Genomic DNA, 17,578 nt, shown 5'->3' on the forward strand with positions numbered 1-17,578 from the left:
ATGCACCTGTTCATGGCATTTTAAAGACGCACATACCTGAACCACCAGGCAGAAGTGGGTAGTGCAGATGCTGGAAATTAGAGTGGTGCTAGAAAAGCACAGCAAATCAGGCAGCATCCGAGAAGCAGGAAAATTGACGTTTTGGGCAAAAGCCCTTCATCAGGAATGGCTCCCGATGAAGGGCTTTTGCCTGAAACGTCAATTTTCCAGCTCCTCAGATGCTGTCTAATCTGCAGTGCTTTTCCAGCACCACTCTAATCTTGTGCCTGAACCACCAACCTTTTTTTGGCTATCCATTGCATTTAAGTTCATACCATCCGGAAAGAACCCTGATCTCTCCTTTCTCAGTCCAAAATGCTTACTTTGAACTCAATCTGCCACAGTTTAGCCCATTCACTTAAATTATCAATTACAAATTGTAATTTTTACATTACCATCTACAGTGTCTACAATACCACGTAACTTTTTGCCATTCAATTTGGATATATGACTTTCTGTGCAAGTCATTTTATTCAAAATGTTAATAAATAATTGAGACCCTCACAGATCCTTATTGGCTACATTCTGCCAATTTGAGTATCTACCCATTATTCCTACTTTCTGTTGCCTGCAACTCAACCAATTTCCCAGCTGTATCAATAATATACCCTAAGTTCCCTGGGCTTTTATTTTAGTTAACATCTTCGGCGGGACTTGAACGAATGACTTCTTGGGAAGTCCATATAAACAAAATCCATAGATATCCCCTGCCCACCACCACTTCAAAAAATTCAGAATGGTTTGTCAGGCATCATCTATGTTACAATATGGAGACAGACAGCTGAACCAAATCTGCCTTTCTACTTCTATATTTGCAATGCAGTTAAATTAAAACCTTCTAAAGCACTCAAAATTGACCCGCAAGGTTCCTAACCAGAATAACCCATCTCAGATTCTGCAAATAATCAATCCCTGCCACCCATTACATTTTAAACAAAAACTAGCAATTTATTAACAATATGTTAACTTTGGCAGATCAAAATTAAACAAAAGTAACCAAAATGTTCATCATTTAAACCCAATAGCCTTTATTTTCAGCACTATTCACAAAAAATAGATAAAAAAAGTGTCATGGAATAAGTAAAAAAAAAAATACAAAACTAGCCAGATTACCTAAGTGGTTTTCAAGATGCATTGTTCCACAGGCATAAAAGATTTTTTTTGTGGTTGATTTTTCTGATGTTGATTAGGGTCCCCTTTATAGTTTTCTCAGATGGAGGCTACAATACTTATAACTTTATTTTCTATTCTCTGAGCTTCCAAAAGCTGTTCATGGGAGGTTAATCAGGAAGCTTTCAAATCTTCATGCTGCAGAATCAACAGCCAGAATCTTTATTCCTGAAAGAACTGCCCAAAACCCAGTTCAAACTCTAGCCACTCCCTGACAGATTGTCTGTCTACTCCACAAGTCCCTGTTACCATTCATTATCTCCATCTGCTTCAGCACAAAGTCTTTTCCACACTTGCTGGAACCAATTCCCACGTACGAGTTTCATTACAGGTACAAGATGCTTTATCCGAACATCCAAAAACTGAAAAGCTCAGAAATCTGAAGGTTTTTTTGTGAAGTTGTTTTCTCATTAACAAGATTGTTTGGCATGCTAACAGTTTACCCAAGTCGATACCCACTTGATGTGTGTCATACAGATGCAACATGGGGGGCATGGCCAAGCACTGACAGGTCTGGGGTTTCTCAGTGAACACCCCCAAGTCAACACCCACTTGATGCATGTCACGGAGATGCGATGGGGGTGCGTGGCCAAGCACTTTCTTACTTAGAAGTCTACTTCTCCGGTAAGATTTTTAAAACTTTCACCATTAAACGGCTACATTCTGAAAACCAAAAAATCCCAAACTCCCAAAAACAGCTGGTCCCGAGCATTTCAGATAAAGGATCTTATACCTGTAGTAGCCAACTTTTGCTATCTGCTTGAGCATAAGGCCCTTCCACGGTGACAAAGCATCTGCAGAATCTTTTCATCAGGAACTAACCTGTAATCAACTTTCAGGCCTGGCTTCACAAATAAACAAAAGTTTGTTTAGTCTGCTTTCTTTTTAACACAAGCTGTTACCCACAGTCCTAAGTCATTTTTAGCTCACAGTTCCAAACCAAAATTGATAAAAAAGAAAAAGAAAAATGATGAAAAATCAGCAAGGGCTCTCACCTGTCATGAGTCCATGCTTGCTCACCCTGATTAACTGAAAATCTGAACTGTTTAGTTACCACATGTTTACAGACTCCAATAATTCCCCTCCACGTATGCTAGGCTAACTGGTCTGTCATATCTCAGCTTTCCTCTTATACCCATTTTAAACATTCACTGTTTCGTTACTGGCAATTGTAGTCGCAGAGTGTGCTATTAACGAGGTGTACTTCAAAACAACTTGCCAAAGTTTCAACCTTTTCATAATCTGCAACCTTAAATGACAAGGAAAATAGATGCAAGGGAAGATTAGCTTTCAAAAACTAGCAAGTAAGGATCTTTGAAGTACATGCCTTCTATTCAAAACAACATTTAAACTCAGTGTCAGGAAAAGATAAAATATTTGAATACCACTGAGTTGTAGCAGTACTGTCGTGGCCCTCGGAGAAAGATTGAAGCATGCCATTGTATTTCAAATGTACAGATAATTGAGTCTTACCTTTGGTGCAGGACAGCATCCAAATTCTCCTGAAGGAAGCTTACAGCAAGTATTATTATCAGGGCAGAACACTGTTTCGTTGCACCACACATATTGAACTACAAAAGCAAATAAGATAATTAATTAATGGAAGACAAAATCTAATGGTGTCACATGGTGGAGCATAGGAACAAGAGAAAGAGAAATAAGTGGACATTATACACAACATACATGGGAACAAAACGAAAATCAGTAATTTCAACAATAATTTTTCCTTCAACGGTGCTCTGAAAGCAATCGACTATTTTATTCATTTGCGCGACCAATTTGTTTTTGTGGACTGACCAATTGAGCCTCATCTGATTGAAATATCTAGCCCTAGTTCCATGTTCAACTTAAATCAAAGGAGCAGGAATAGGCTATTTGGCCCTTCAAACCTGCTCCACCATTTAACATGATCATGGCTGATCATCCAACTCATACCTCATTCCTACTTTCTCCCCCACACCCTTTGATCCCTTCAGCCCCAAGAACGATACCTAATTTCTAACTGAAGACATTCAATGCTTTGGTTTCAATTGCTTTCTGTGACAGAAAGTTCCAGAGGCTCACTACTCTCTGGATGAAGAAATTTCACTCCACCTCAGTCCAAAATAGCCTACCCATAACCTTAAACTGTGAATCTTAGTTCTGAAAACTCTATCGGGTAAATCATTTATAGACTGCTAGGAGCTCTAAAGTGGATAACCTCACAATTACCCACATTATACATCATCTTCCATAGATTTGCCCATGTACTTAACTTGCCCAAAACTTTTGAGCATCTCTGCATGCTGCTCACAGCTCATCCACCCACCCTCCCAGCTTTGTGTCTCCTGTAAACTTGGAGATTTACATTTAGTTCCCTAAACTAAATCATTAACGTATATTGTGAATAGCTGGGATCCAAGCAGTGATCCCTACAGTAGCCCACTAATGCTAACTTTAGATGGCAGAGGACGTTTAGTTGTGAAAGGATAGATTGATGTTATGGCAGATTTCTTTCAAATGTTGAAAAAGTTAAATTTTGTCCACAGGGTAGAAAATTTGATCAAGAGAAGAGAAAAGAATTATAGTGGTTAGTATAAACAACAACAAAAAAAAGTCAGGTTAAATGTTGAGAACTGCTTTTCCATTTTCAAACTGAAACACAGAATCAAGTGTAGGCCATTCAGTCTCTCAAGCCTGTTACATTATTTGATGAGAGCAAGGCAGCTCTGCAGTGTGAACTCCTTTACCTCCACGGGGTCCATAATAATAGGTCACAGTTAGGGCAGTAAAATATAACACGGCACTTTGCACCAATGTTTTCACACCAAATTTGACACTTTGTCATGTACAGGAGTTATTAAATGAATAATGGCTTAGTTAATGAGGTATGAATTAAGGACATTGCAGAGACAAAGATTTAGAGCGGAAGTTTCAGAGATCAGAGTTTCAACAATCATAAAGTGATTAAAACCAGGGTCACGAGAAAGGCCAGAATTGGTGTAGCGCAGACAAAGCTTGTAGACCTGTGGAAAACTACAAAGAGGGTCATGAGGGAAGTTACAAAAACAAGTGGAAGTAGTTTAAAATGGAGTAATCAAAAACCAGGGTCACGAGAAAGGCCAGAATTGGTGTAGCGCAGACAAAGCTTGTAGACCTGTGGAAAACTACAAAGAAAGAGGGTCATGAGGGGAGTTACAAAAACAAGTGGAAGTAGTTTAAAATGGAGTAATCAGTTAACTAGAGCACAGGGCGATGGATGACTGGGACTTGGTGCATGTTACAGAAATTTCAATGAGCTCAAGTTTTTGGAAAGTGGCAGACGAGAAACCAGGCAGTACAGTGTTTGAATAGTTGATAGGTTATAATGTATTTGTTTCTTTGAAGTCCAGATTGCAAGAAGAAATAATAAATTTACCTCATTCACTAAGCCATTATTCATTTAATAACTCCTGGGGTTTACCAGAATGGCTGCATAATTTGAAAGGAATTTGACACCTATTGTGAAATCTGTTTATTTGTGATGATAGGTTCCTGCAATCCACAAGAACTGAAGAAAATTCATTTCAGATGCAAAATGTTAACTGTTTTTTTCTTCACAGATGCTACCAGAGCTGCTGAGTTTTTCCAATATTCTGTGTGCGTTCTAGAAAAGTTTATCTATTCAGTAGCAGATAGATGCCAGAGTGAGGGATGGAGTTGGTGGCTAAGGAAGTAATTTGCAGTGGGGTTCAAAGACAATAGCTTTGGTACTCCCAACATTTAGTTAGAAGAAATTTCTCCTCATCCACTACTGGGATATTAGACATAGGCATAGGCACAGTTGTAATTCAGAAACAATGGTCCTGTTAATAGTGACGCATGTATGTTAGCTGACAAAGTTTCAGGAGCAGAAACAAAGAACAGCAGCATCAAAGGCTCAATGGATGAGAAGGGATAGTTTACCTTTCCTACTGGATGTTATATGTGACGTTAAGATTGTTTCACAACAATGATGGAATGGAACATCTTCAAAACCTTCAAATTGTGAACCCACTCCCGTTCCTTCCCTTTCTTTTAGCTTTACTTGTTATATTCTCTGTCACCAGGACTGGCTGTTCTTTCCAGTTTAGCAATTAGACACACCATGGTTCTGCAATTCACACATTCCAATCCTTTAATCTGAACTATCAGCATCCTTTCTCCTAAGGCACTCTCCCTCTCCCCCGCCATTCTATCCCCTCCACATTTCATGTCAGGTCTGAAGAACAGTGATCTGGACTCGAAACATAAGCTTACTTTCTCTCCATGCTTGCTGCCTGGCCCACTGTGATCTCCAGCATATTTTATTTTCTGTACAGATTCCAGCATCTGCAGTATTTTGCTCCTACATGGTAGAATGGAAATTTGATTGGAGGAATTCCTACATGAAATTCCAGGAAAGAAGGGTTTGGCTTATGGAAGATGGCTGAATGTTCAAAGAATCAAGAGGAAACGGAAATTGGTGACGGGGTGGTAGTTGCAAAAATGGACAAAACATTCCGGGCCTTTGATCCAAAGAGAGGACTGATGTTTGGAAAATTTGAGAAGGAGAGAAGCAGTACCAGAACAGGGAGAACCATTAACAATATCAAGTAACGCTGGGATCAGTAAAGGAATCAGCAGTTTGTTGGGAGCATTTGAAGAAGCAAGAAGTGGGACTCATAACAATCAGCTCATGATCAGAGGCAGGATAGACTTCAGGGAACGACAAGAGTATTCAGGGCTAGGAATGCCTGAGGGAATCTTGGAGGATGTTTTGCCTGGTGGTCCAAGGAATGAATGTTAGCGGCAAAGGGAGTTGAATAGACGAGCTCAATCTTATGTGAACACTTCAATTATTATTGGTGGCAAAGGCAGAAGATACACAGAGGAAACGTTTTTAAAAGACTGTGTAATAAAAGTCTATTAGCTTTTTTGAAGTTCATGATGAACCGTGGGTGGCACGGTGGTTAGCACTGCTGCCTCACAGCGCCAGAATCCCGGGTTCAATTCCCGCCTCAGGCAACTGTCTGTGTGGAGTTTGCACATTCTCCCCGTGTCTGTGTGGGTTTCCTCCGGGTGCTCCGGTTTCCTCCCACAGTCCAAAAAATGTGCAGGTTAGGTAAATTGGTCATGCTAAATTGTTCGTAGTGTTAGGTGAAGGGGTGAATGTAGGGGAATGGGTCTGGGTGAGTTGCTCTTCGGAGGGTCGGTGTGGAGTTGTTGGGCCGAAGGGCCTGTTTCCACACTGTAAGTAATCTAATTAAACATCATCAGCTCTTTGGATAGTGTTTCAGCTCTCCATTACATTGTGTGTGAAGTGCTAATTCTGATATCACCCTGGAAAAGCCTTTGTCTAACTATAACTTTATACTCTTCGCTTAGGACTCCCTCACCACAGGAAATGCCCATAGTTTATTTCTCTCAAGATGTCAGCACATATGGTGAATAACAATTCACTGGAAGCATTCAGAGGAAATTGGCCAAGTTAAGCCTATCAAGCTAGGAAAGGAAATGGATTACAATAAAAACTAAGCACTGAAGAAACTTAGATCTGGCAGCATCTCTGGAGAGAGAAACAATTAACATTTTAAGTCCCATGCACATTTTTTCATATACACATTTCTCTTGACCTGCTACCAAATGTCAACTGGTAGTTTCTTTCACTACAAACTCAAAAAAAATGCATAGACCAGCTGATCCATTGGTCTTCTGCTGCCCTTGGAAAATAGTTAACATAACTATCTTATCTCCACAGACAATCCAATAATGCTCAGGATGCCATCATAACTGGACCCTCTAACTTCATTTTAATATCTGGATTGATTTTGAGCTACAAGGGAAAAAGGCACCTTTCATACTGAATAGATGGATTATCCTTGTCTTAGCTCAATATGGCTTCAATTACTGAAGTGACACAAGCATATTAAAGGTACAAAAACAATGATCAGCAGAAAAGAAGATATTTAAATGATCATCCTAAGAATTTATTTTCCATTGTGAACAATATTATGAGAAATTAGATTAGATTAGATTACTTACAGTGTGGAAACAGGCCCTTCGGCCCAACAAGTCCATACCAACCCTCCGAAGAGCAACCCCTCCAGACCCATTCCCCTACATTTACCCCTTCACCTAACACTATGGGCAATTTAGCATAGCCAATTCACCTAACCTGCACATTTTTTGGACTGTGGGAGGAAACCCATGCAGACACGGGGAGAACGTGCAAACTCCATACAGACAGTTGCCGGAGGTGTTAATTGAACCCAGGCCTCTGGTGCAGTGAGGGAGCATTGCTAACCACTGTGGTTAATAATTAACAAAATCTAATCTGGATGAATCCTTCTATTAATTAGAGTTTGGACTATGCGGCTAAATAACAATAAAATTTGCAATACCTTTAGTATCCTTCACTGTAAATCTCTTGAAAGCTGGAAACTTTTTCCACATTTCCATCATACCAAATTGAGACACACACTTGGACTGTTTCAGATCACATCTGGTTTCAGAAGGGCAGCAGTGCAAACGATCCTCACAGCACACAGCCTACACAAGAAGTGATTAAACAAAATGTACAGGAGCTTATTCTGTGTTTCCAGCATGAAATATTTATTCATCAAAAAGCTGATAAATAATGTACACATATTTCGTAATCCATTCTATTAGTTTTTTAGAGGCAGGCGGCAACTATCTTTAACATGTTCTCCTAAATTTCTAAACATCACACCATTAAAGTTAAAAGCCAACTTATCCACTGTAATACTAGCCCCTTTTACGTTTTCATAAGAAGAAAGCATGAAAAAAGTTAAAAGAGTTCGTTATAAACCAGAAAACAAACTTTTTAACCAGCTTTCCTGCAAAGTTATTTTGGAATTTTCCTACCTTGGAACTCAGACAGTCAAACAATTAGTCGCATATGGGTCAAACTGTTAAGAGTTACAGAGTAACATAGGACATAGGAAATAGTTGCCTTCCCTGAGCAGCTGGGCTTTTGCAATAGCCTGTCCACAAATTTACTGAATTAATTTGAGTGATTTATAGCACTGCATTTCACAATTTATCAACACAGGTTTCGAATGCTCAATCATTTAGTTAAAATACACAATACCTCAGAGCTAAAATGAAATTATTGGTCAAACTATACCTTTTCTAAGGGGCAGCACCCCCACAGCTGGTTTGGAAGTATGCAACATGTTGAGCCATCAGGACACTCAGACCCTCCATCTGGGCAAATAATTGCTTTTTCATTCTCATCTGTGAACAACATGTGGCATTTCAGTTTTTATATGATAATTATATTGTAGCAACACAAAACAGTTTCCATTTAAAAAGACAGGTTGTAACCTTGATAGTTCTTCCTTGTGAAAAAGTCAGCCCTGTAAGGAAAGGTAAAGGAATTCAATTTTAAAAATGCTTGCAATTGGCAGATCATGGTGACCATCTGGAAGTAACAGATTGTGTTTGGCTCTCTATATATAAACTTTACAGCACAGAAAACAGCCATCCTTACTTCCACACAACCCACTTTAAATTTTTATTCAAAGTGTACTTCAACAAGAATCTGGTGCTGCTAATGTCACCACGATGCAGGTCTGCACTGGAACCAGAATTGGTAAACCTACTGTTGCTGCCTCACTCTAATCTTGACTCTGAACTCCAGCATCTGCAGTACTTACTTTCACCTACCTCATCATTGCAGTCCACACATTCCAATCCCCTTACCTCTGGGCTAACCCGATGGTGGAGAACCTTTGGTTGTGATATCAATTAGTTAATGTTATATCAGGTCCATACGGATCCAGCCGAAAATTTAAATTATAAAATACTAACTTTTAATGGTAGAACTTGCATTTGTGTTGAGAGCACTTTCTGCAATTGAACTGGCAGAAAATACAGTCTTTCTTTAACAGAACCCAGGTTAAGTTTCTCATTTGTAAGAATCTGACCATGTTCTTTCTTAAACAATTTATGCAATCAACCTCCACCATCTTATTGGGTACAGCATCACAGATTCCAATATCTTGGAAAAGAACTTATTTCCAACCTAGATATTTCAGAATTATTTTCGTCCTATAATTTTTGATTAATCATCTAATCACAGAAGAACTTCTTTTTCTTATCTAAACTAATCCTTTTGAAAACCCTCACAAGGTTACCCCTGTTCCAAGGAACACCGTCCTAATCTTTTCCAACCCTCATTTCATAATGAATGCCTCACATTTAGGTGGAATTGTCTATCCAGAACCATTTTCTCTAGTAAGAAAAAGCGTCTCACTGCCCACACCTCGCTCCAGTCGAATTAGACCATTTGCTCAGAACTTTCATTGGCATTACACCAACCCCAAAGGCTGTATCATTTTACTCTTTGTGACTGAGGCACATCAGGGCAGCTCAGCAAATGTAAAACCAAACATTTTAATTAGTTGTTCTGCTCACTAAAAGGTTGTTACGAACTGGGCTAATTATTGAAAACTAACTGAAGAGATATTGGATATTCCTCAAGATTCCAAGGAAAAGATAAAGCAGAAGTATTTCCAGCAACCTTTAGCCAGAAATGCAGAGTAGGTAATCCATCTCAGCCTCCTCCAGGGATCCCACCATGAGATGCCAGTCTTCAACCAATGCAATTCACTCCACTGATAAAGAAACAGTTTGAGACATTGGATACTGCAAAGACTATTGGCCCTGACAACATTCCTGCAATAGTACTGAAGGCTTCTGCACCAGAACTTGCCGCACTCCTAGCCAAGCTGTTCCACTACTTTTACAACACTGGTATGTACCCGACAATGTGGAAAATTGCCCAGATACGTCCTGTACACAAACTGCAGAACAAACTCAACCGAGCCAATTACCTCCCCATCAGTCAACCTTCGATCATCAGGAAAGAGATGGAAGCTGTCATCACCACTGTTATCAAGTAGACTTGCTTAGCAATAAGCTTAAAAATGTGTTGCTGGAAAAGTGCAGCAGGTCAGACAGCATCAAAGAAGGGCTTATGCAGGTCGATTCTCCTGTTCCTTTGATGCTGCCTGACCTGCTGCGCTTTTCCAGCAACACATTTTTAAGCTCTGATCTCCAGCATCTGCAGTTCTCACTTTCTCCTTGCTCAGTAATAACCTGTTCAATGAAACCTAGCTTGAGTTCTGCCTGGGCCACAGCTCCTGACTTCACTGCAGTCATAGTTTAAACATGAATCATAGAAACCTCAGTTCAGAAAATGGCCATTTGGCCCAATGGATCTGCACCAACCCTCCAAAGAGCATCCCACACAGACTCACCCTGTCCTCATAACCCCACATGGGGTTTTTACCATGGCTAGTCCACCTATCCTATAGATTTCTGGACACTAAAGACAATTTGGGATGGCCAATCCACATAACCTGCATTTCTTTAGGTTGGGGGAGGGGGAATTGGAGCATCAAGATTTAATCTATGCAGATACTGAGAGAACTTGCAAACTTCACAGAGGCTGGAATCGAACCTGGGTTCCCAGCAGTGCTAACCACTGTGCTGCAAAAGAGTTTAATTCCAGAAGCAAGGCCAAAGTGACTTCAAGGCTGCATATGACCAGATATGGCATCTAACAGCCCTAGCAGAACTGGAATCAATGGGTATTTGGGGGTAAACGCTCCACTAATTGGAGTCATACCAGACACATAAGATAGTTGCGGTCGTTGGAGGTCACTCATCTCAACGCCAGGATATCTCTGCAGAAATTCCTTATGTAGTGTCCTAGTCCAAATTATCTTCAGCTGCTTCAATGACCTTTCTTCAATCAAGTGGGGATGTTCGCCAATGGTTTCACAGTATTCAGTACCATTCCCTCCTAACATACTTAAGCAGCCTATGTTCAAATGCATCAAGACCTGGAAAACATCCAAGCTTAGGGTGACAAACAGCAAATACATTCAAGCCAAAATAAAAGCCAGGCAATGACCATTTCCAATAAGGGTTAATCTAACCACCACAACATAACATTCAATGGTGTTACCATCACTGAATCCCCCACTATCAACATCCTGTGGGGTTATCGTCGACCAGAAACTGAACTGGACTTGCCATTATAAATACAATGGCTACACATGCAAATCAGAGGCTAGGAATCTTGTGGAATCTCCCGATTCCTCAAAGCCCATCTACTATCTATGAGGCACAAGTCACGAGTATGATGGAATACTGCCCACTGTCTGGATAGGTGCAGCTTCAACACCAATCACAAAGCTTGACACCATCCAGGACAAAGCAGCCCACTTGATTAGCACCACATCCACAAGCATCCATTCCCTCCCTCCAAGCAACACACAGTAGCAGCAGTGTACACTATCTCCAAGATATCCTGCAGAAACTCACCAAAGATCATCGAACTGTACAGCACAGTACAGGCCCTTCCGCCCACAATGTTGTGTCGAGCATTTATCTTAATCTAAGATCAACCTAACCTACACACCCCTCAATTTACTGCCATCCATGTGCTTATCCAGCAGTCGCATAAATGTCCCTAATGTATCTGACTCTACCACCACTGCTGGCAGTGCATTCCACGCACCCTACACTCACTACATAAAGACATCACTGACATCTCCCCAAACCTTCCTCCAATCTTCTTGAAATTATGACCCACATGACATCCATTTCTGCCCTGGGGAAAAATCTCTGGCTATCTATGCCTTTCATTACCTTGTACATCTCTATCAAGTCACATCACTTTTTTCTTCTCTCCAGTATGAAAAGCCCGAGCTCACTCAACCTCTTTTCATAAGACAAGCCCTCCAATCCAAGCAGCATCCTAGTAAATCTCCTCTGCAACCTCTCTAAAGCATCTACATCCTTCCTAGAATGAGGCGACCAGACCTGGATACAATATTCCAAGTAGATCTATTTACTTGGAATATACAAATTATTCTCCCACCCTAGTCACTCTTTAACCACCAGACCGCACAGTTTACCTATCCTTCGCTACATTTCATCTCGACACTCTTTAACACTCACTGCAACTCTGTCCTCAGTGCTCATTGGAGTCCTGCAGCTTGTCATGCTTAAATGCAGGATCCTAGTCTCAGTATTAACTATATCACTCTTCACCTCAATGAAAAGTTCTATTACTTATGGTTGCTCATCCCAAGGGGCCTCACATTATTAGATTATCAAATATTCCTTTCTCTTTGCATGATAGCTAGTCTAGGGTGGCCTGTGTTGTAGTTGGTTCCTCAACATATTGATTCAGAAAGCCATCCCCTGGAACTCTTCCTGTAAGGTAATGTTACTAATTTGATTTGTCCAATCTACGTGCAAATCAAAGTCACCCATAATTACAGATGTTCGTTCATTGCATGTATCCCTAAATTTCCTGTTTAACGCCATTAGTGCGACATGGTGTCACGGTGGTCAGCACTGCTATCCCACAGTGCCAGAGCCTGGGCCCGACTCTAGCCCCTAGAAACTGCGTGGAGCCCACATGCTCTCCCCACGACCACACGGGCTTCCTCCCACAGTCTAAAGACATATAGGTCAGGTGTATTAACCATGGTTACTGTGGAGTTATGGGGATAAGATAGGGGTCTGAGTCGGTTGCTCCTCTGAGTGCCTGCGCAGACCCGATGAGACGAATGGCCCCTCTACCATTCCCAACAGTTTGGGGGTCTATACAAAACACCCATAATGTCTTTTGTCCCTTGATGTTTCACACTCCTGACCATACAGCTTCCACAAATGTTCTCTTTAACTAGGAAGGCAAATCCTTTTTATCTGTCTTTCCAAAATACTGAAAACTCTTGGATATTCAAGTTCCCATCCTTGGTCACCTGCAACCCTAACTATATCATTCCTGTTTTCATCTATTTACACAATTAATCCATTCACTATTGAGGATGCTCTGTGCATTAGGACACAAAGCCTTAAGGTGTGTCTTTTTAACATTACTTCTCCATTTTCAGTATTTTTCACTGTCGCCATATTTGGTCCTGGCCCTTAGTTTCTCTGCAAAACATTTTTCTTATTCCTCTTTGTGTTTTGTCCTTGATTCCTCTTCTCTGACTCCTTGCGTAGTTTCTCATCCTTCTGCCATTTGAGTTTAAAGCCTCCCAGCCACTCTAGCAAATACCCCCTCGAGGACATCAGTTCTGGTCTTTCCCCAAGTGTAACTTGCCCAGTTTGTATTGATCCCATCTCCCCCAAACCAATCCTAATGCCCCAGGAATCTGCAATCCTACCTGTCAAGCCATCTCTTCAGACTAGTTTCCGTCTTGTTGAGGATGGTTAATGCTTGGCATTTGTGTGAAGCAAATGTTACTTGCCACTTGTCAACCCAAGCCCAGACATTGTTTATAGGCTCCAAATTCAACGGCATTTGAAACTACTCAAGAAGAGGTTTTTACAACAAGAGGAAACTCATTATATCACTGGTTGAAAGCATTAAAAAGTGCTTCTTAAGCAGCATTTTCCAAACCCTTGACCACTTCCATCTAGAAGGACAAGGGCTGCAGAAACATGGGATCACCACCAGCTGCAAGTTCCCCTTCAGGTCACTTACTATCCTGACTCAGCAAAGCATTGCTGATTGTTCAATTACACAATTTCTTCAAAATCCTTGAATTCCCCAAACAGCATTGTGGGTCTATCAACAGCATATGGACTACAGTGGTTCAAGACAGTAACTCCATCACCTTTCAATGTTGACTAGGGACAGACAATAAATGCTCACCAGCCAGTAATGCCCATTTCCTACAAGTGTATAACAAAAACTGACTGCATGACAGGATACAAATAGAACATTAGGAATTTGATCATTTTGCATCTTCACCTGTCATCTAATGCTAAAATTAAAGCCTGGTTCTTCATAAACCAGAAGCCAAGTACGAAACTCTTCAGATGTTGAATGCCTCAATGCCACTGTCCCCAACTTAGGGAAACTAAACTGCCTTGAAAAAAATGGAAGTCATTTCATTATTCAATTAATCAGCAGTACTCACTGCCTGTATAGGTGCTATGCACCAAACTTAGTCTGTCTTATAACTTTGTAGTTTTAAGTACCCTATCAAATCATCTTTCAATCTCTTAAAAGAGTCCTAACTTTCTAAATGCTTCCTCCTGCTGAAGCTCCCTCCTACAGGTAAAGTTCTATTAATTTCATGTTGCAACTACAATACTGTCCCAATACTGCCACCCATAGTCATGCCTGAAGTGTACAAAATTTTTCAATTATGGTATTGCAAACTTTTTTTTTAAGATCAATTATATCTCAATTTTAAATTTTACAGCTTGCAATAAAACCCAGCATTATATTTGATTTTATTTTAAAAGCAGAAATTCATCAAGTCTTCCATATTGTGTAACTTTTCACCTGTACAAGTATAAATACTGCTTTACTGAAAAAAGATTGGATCACCTCATTTATTAGCAATTGAATCCCAGCTGCAGATTTCCTTGCTCATTTCACTGTCTCCTATGCCTCTTTGTTGCTTCTTTTCATTTTCAGTTACTTTTAATTTCAAAATTAGTAGTTTTAATACCTGGACTCATCTCTCTCCCTCAGCAGAAATGAGTTCATCAAATTGATAATTTGTGAATCATATGTACTCAAGAAGCTTAGATCATCTGCGCCAAATACTAGAGGTACAGAACTATATGAATAGGAAGGATTTGGATGGATATGGGCCGGGTGCTGGCAAGTGGGACTAGATTGGGTTTGGATATCCGGTCAGCATGGACAAGTTCGACCGAAGGATCTGTTTCCATGCTGTGCATCGCTATGACTCTATACTCCAGCTGGACTGACATGCCTTTATATAAGGTTTGGATCCTCAAAAAAACTTGCTAAGTGGCAGAGAAGCCTGGGTAACTCTCACCTAACAAGATGAAAAGTTCAAGAATTTAGGTCATAATTTTGGCATTAAAAGAAAAAAAAAGTCTAACGCATCAACAAATCAGTCCTTAGTAGGTCCAATATGCCAAGTTTGCTAGTGCGAATCAAGCAAATGAGGCTTCACTAGCTTGGACAAGTGCACAGGTTGGAAAGTGGCTGCATCTCCACAGCAAGGTAGCCTATTGCTAGAGACCAGTAGAGTGCCTAAAGCTCTGACACAGGACACTCCCAAGAGACATGAATGCCTTCACATCAATCACAAGTGCGAAAAACAGCAGTAGCCCGAGTTCACCACCAGACGATGAATGGCTCCAGAAACACCAAAGCAGATGCCAGGCATACAAATAAGGAGACAGCAAAGATCATTCTACAACATTGACAAAGGCCATTTTCATGTGTGGCACTTGTGGTAGACTATGTCTTTCCAAAAACAGTTTGACCAGCCTTAAAAAGTGCAGATGATCTCATTCAAATTCAACAAAGATCTGAGGCTGCATTCCTACCATCTCAGACAGAGAGAAGTATGCTAACAAACCAGAATTATAATGCAATATTCACAGTGAATTTAAAGTTAAGAAACTGCAAAAATTAACATTTCCATAAACTATGCAACAGCTTACCAACAGGTTTGATGCAGGTTTTTTTTGCTTTATCACATTTGAAATCTTTTGGACAGCAGTAGTGGTCATCACAGCATACTGCCTGCAAACAGAATGATACTTTATGACAACATTTTCAGCAGGCATACCATATTTCAAAAAGACTTGATTATTTGAAATAAATTTGCTTAATTTGCCCAAAACTATTAGATAAGATGGACAGAAGATACCAGAATTCAAAGCTAGCACGTCATGTTATGGGCATGAAGCAAATATTATTTTGGGCTATTCTAAGAGCTCCTACAAATTTTCACGCATGTGGTTCCCAATTTGTGAGGACTGAACTAACAATTATTTAGAACTCTGCTTCGTCAGTATTCTATCATTCAGAAACTAAACAACTGCATGAATCGCAAGTCGTGGAGAGGTGGTTGTGGTGAGACTGTAATGCAACTGGACTTGTAATCCAGAGTACCAGACTAATGTGGGAGAAAGTAAGGACTGCAGATGCTGGAGATCAGAGCTGAAAATGTGTTGCTGGAAAAGCGCAGGTCAGGCAGCATCCAAGGAGCGGGCTAATGTTCTGGGGACATGCATCTGAGTTCCATCTTGGGAAATGGTGAAATCTGAATTCAATACAATTTTGGAATTAGAAATAAGCTAATCTAATGGAGTAAAAGTCATGAAAACAAAAAATTAGCAAAAATAAATCAGCCACACTTATTTGGTATGTATGTGACTCCAGATCCACTGTAATGTGGTGGACTCTTAATTGCCTTCTGAAATGGCCTGTCAGGCAGTTCAAAGACCAATTAGGGATAGGCAACAAATTGTGGCTCAGGCAATGATAACCAAATAAATGATTAAAACAAAAGCTTTAAATTTGATTATTCCTGATTTGTCTTTAAAATTGACATCATTTTAAACATTTTGGTTTATACTTTTGATTTACTAAAATTTAAGTGTTTACTCTTTGAAATGATCCTGAACCCACAGTTCCATCAATCCAAACAAAAAGTGCGCAACTATTATTTCTGGACTTAAGCCACGCATTAGGTAGCAGTATGTCTAAAATCGATAATCAATGATTTGCTGTGATGCTAAACATTAAATGAACCGAGTCCAGTTCTCCAGTTAGGGGGATGGTTGGTCAATTTCTGATGTTTTACAAAGGTGATCACAAAGTAAATCCTACTGTCAGAATTTAAATCGTGTCTTTGAAATGAAAGCAGCTGTAATATCAGTGAAGAATTTTTGTTTTAGATAGCTAGCTGGATTTCCTGCTGCTCTTTTACAGCAACAGATGAGGTCTGGGTATGGTTGTAACAGCAAGAAGCTACCTAGGAGTCAAAGGACTATCACAATGCCTTTATAAAATGGGCAAATCAACCTCCTTCTTGGTCTATCATGCTCACATTTGCAAGCAGTTTCATTTAGGCACAGGTCACAAACTGCAGTTGAGTTTTTTCTGAACTTCAGGGCAGCCACTATATTTTTGTTTTGAGTTGGATGGAGATCGGAGTAGGATAACACACAGAAGCATATCACCTGCCAATAATAATCAAGAGTGTTACATTTCCTATAGCTAAATGGAATTTGCACCCGAGAGTATATTAAGATGACATTCTTTTTGACTATTTTTCTGCAGAAATGACACTTTAGGTCAAACTGATCACCCAATTTTGGGAAAAAAATTGATTGTACTGGCACGGCGGCACAGTGGTTAGCACTGCTGCCTCACAGCACCAGGGTCCCAGTTCGTTTCCAGCCTCGGGCAACTGTCTGCGTGGAGTTTGCACATTCTCCCCATGTCTGCGTGGGTTTCTTCCAGGTGTTTCGGTTTCCTCCCACAGTCCAAAGATGTGCAGGTCAGGTGAATTGGCTGTGCTAAATTGCCCATAGTGTTGGGTGCATTCGTCAGAGG

The 17,578-nt window shown here is 40.3% G+C and overlaps 1 protein-coding gene across 6 annotated transcripts in view; it reads right to left on the minus strand.

Annotated features, from left to right (window-relative positions):
* Positions 1 to 17,578, minus strand: part of LOC122539986 (progranulin-like) — a 106,459-nt gene that overhangs the window by 42,184 nt on the left and 46,697 nt on the right. For all 6 annotated transcript variants that reach the window (XM_043675243.1, XM_043675241.1, XM_043675239.1 and 3 more), the window contains exons 5-8: positions 15,676 to 15,757; positions 8,336 to 8,445; positions 7,590 to 7,737; positions 2,683 to 2,780 (exon numbers count right to left, since the gene is read on the minus strand). In XM_043675243.1, the coding sequence (XP_043531178.1) occupies positions 2,683 to 2,780; positions 7,590 to 7,737; positions 8,336 to 8,445; positions 15,676 to 15,757 (438 nt within the window). The remainder of the gene's footprint in view (positions 1 to 2,682; positions 2,781 to 7,589; positions 7,738 to 8,335; positions 8,446 to 15,675; positions 15,758 to 17,578) is intronic.

This window comes from Chiloscyllium plagiosum, chromosome 33 (genome assembly GCF_004010195.1).
Source record: "Chiloscyllium plagiosum isolate BGI_BamShark_2017 chromosome 33, ASM401019v2, whole genome shotgun sequence".
Lineage (NCBI taxonomy): Eukaryota > Metazoa > Chordata > Chondrichthyes > Orectolobiformes > Hemiscylliidae > Chiloscyllium > Chiloscyllium plagiosum.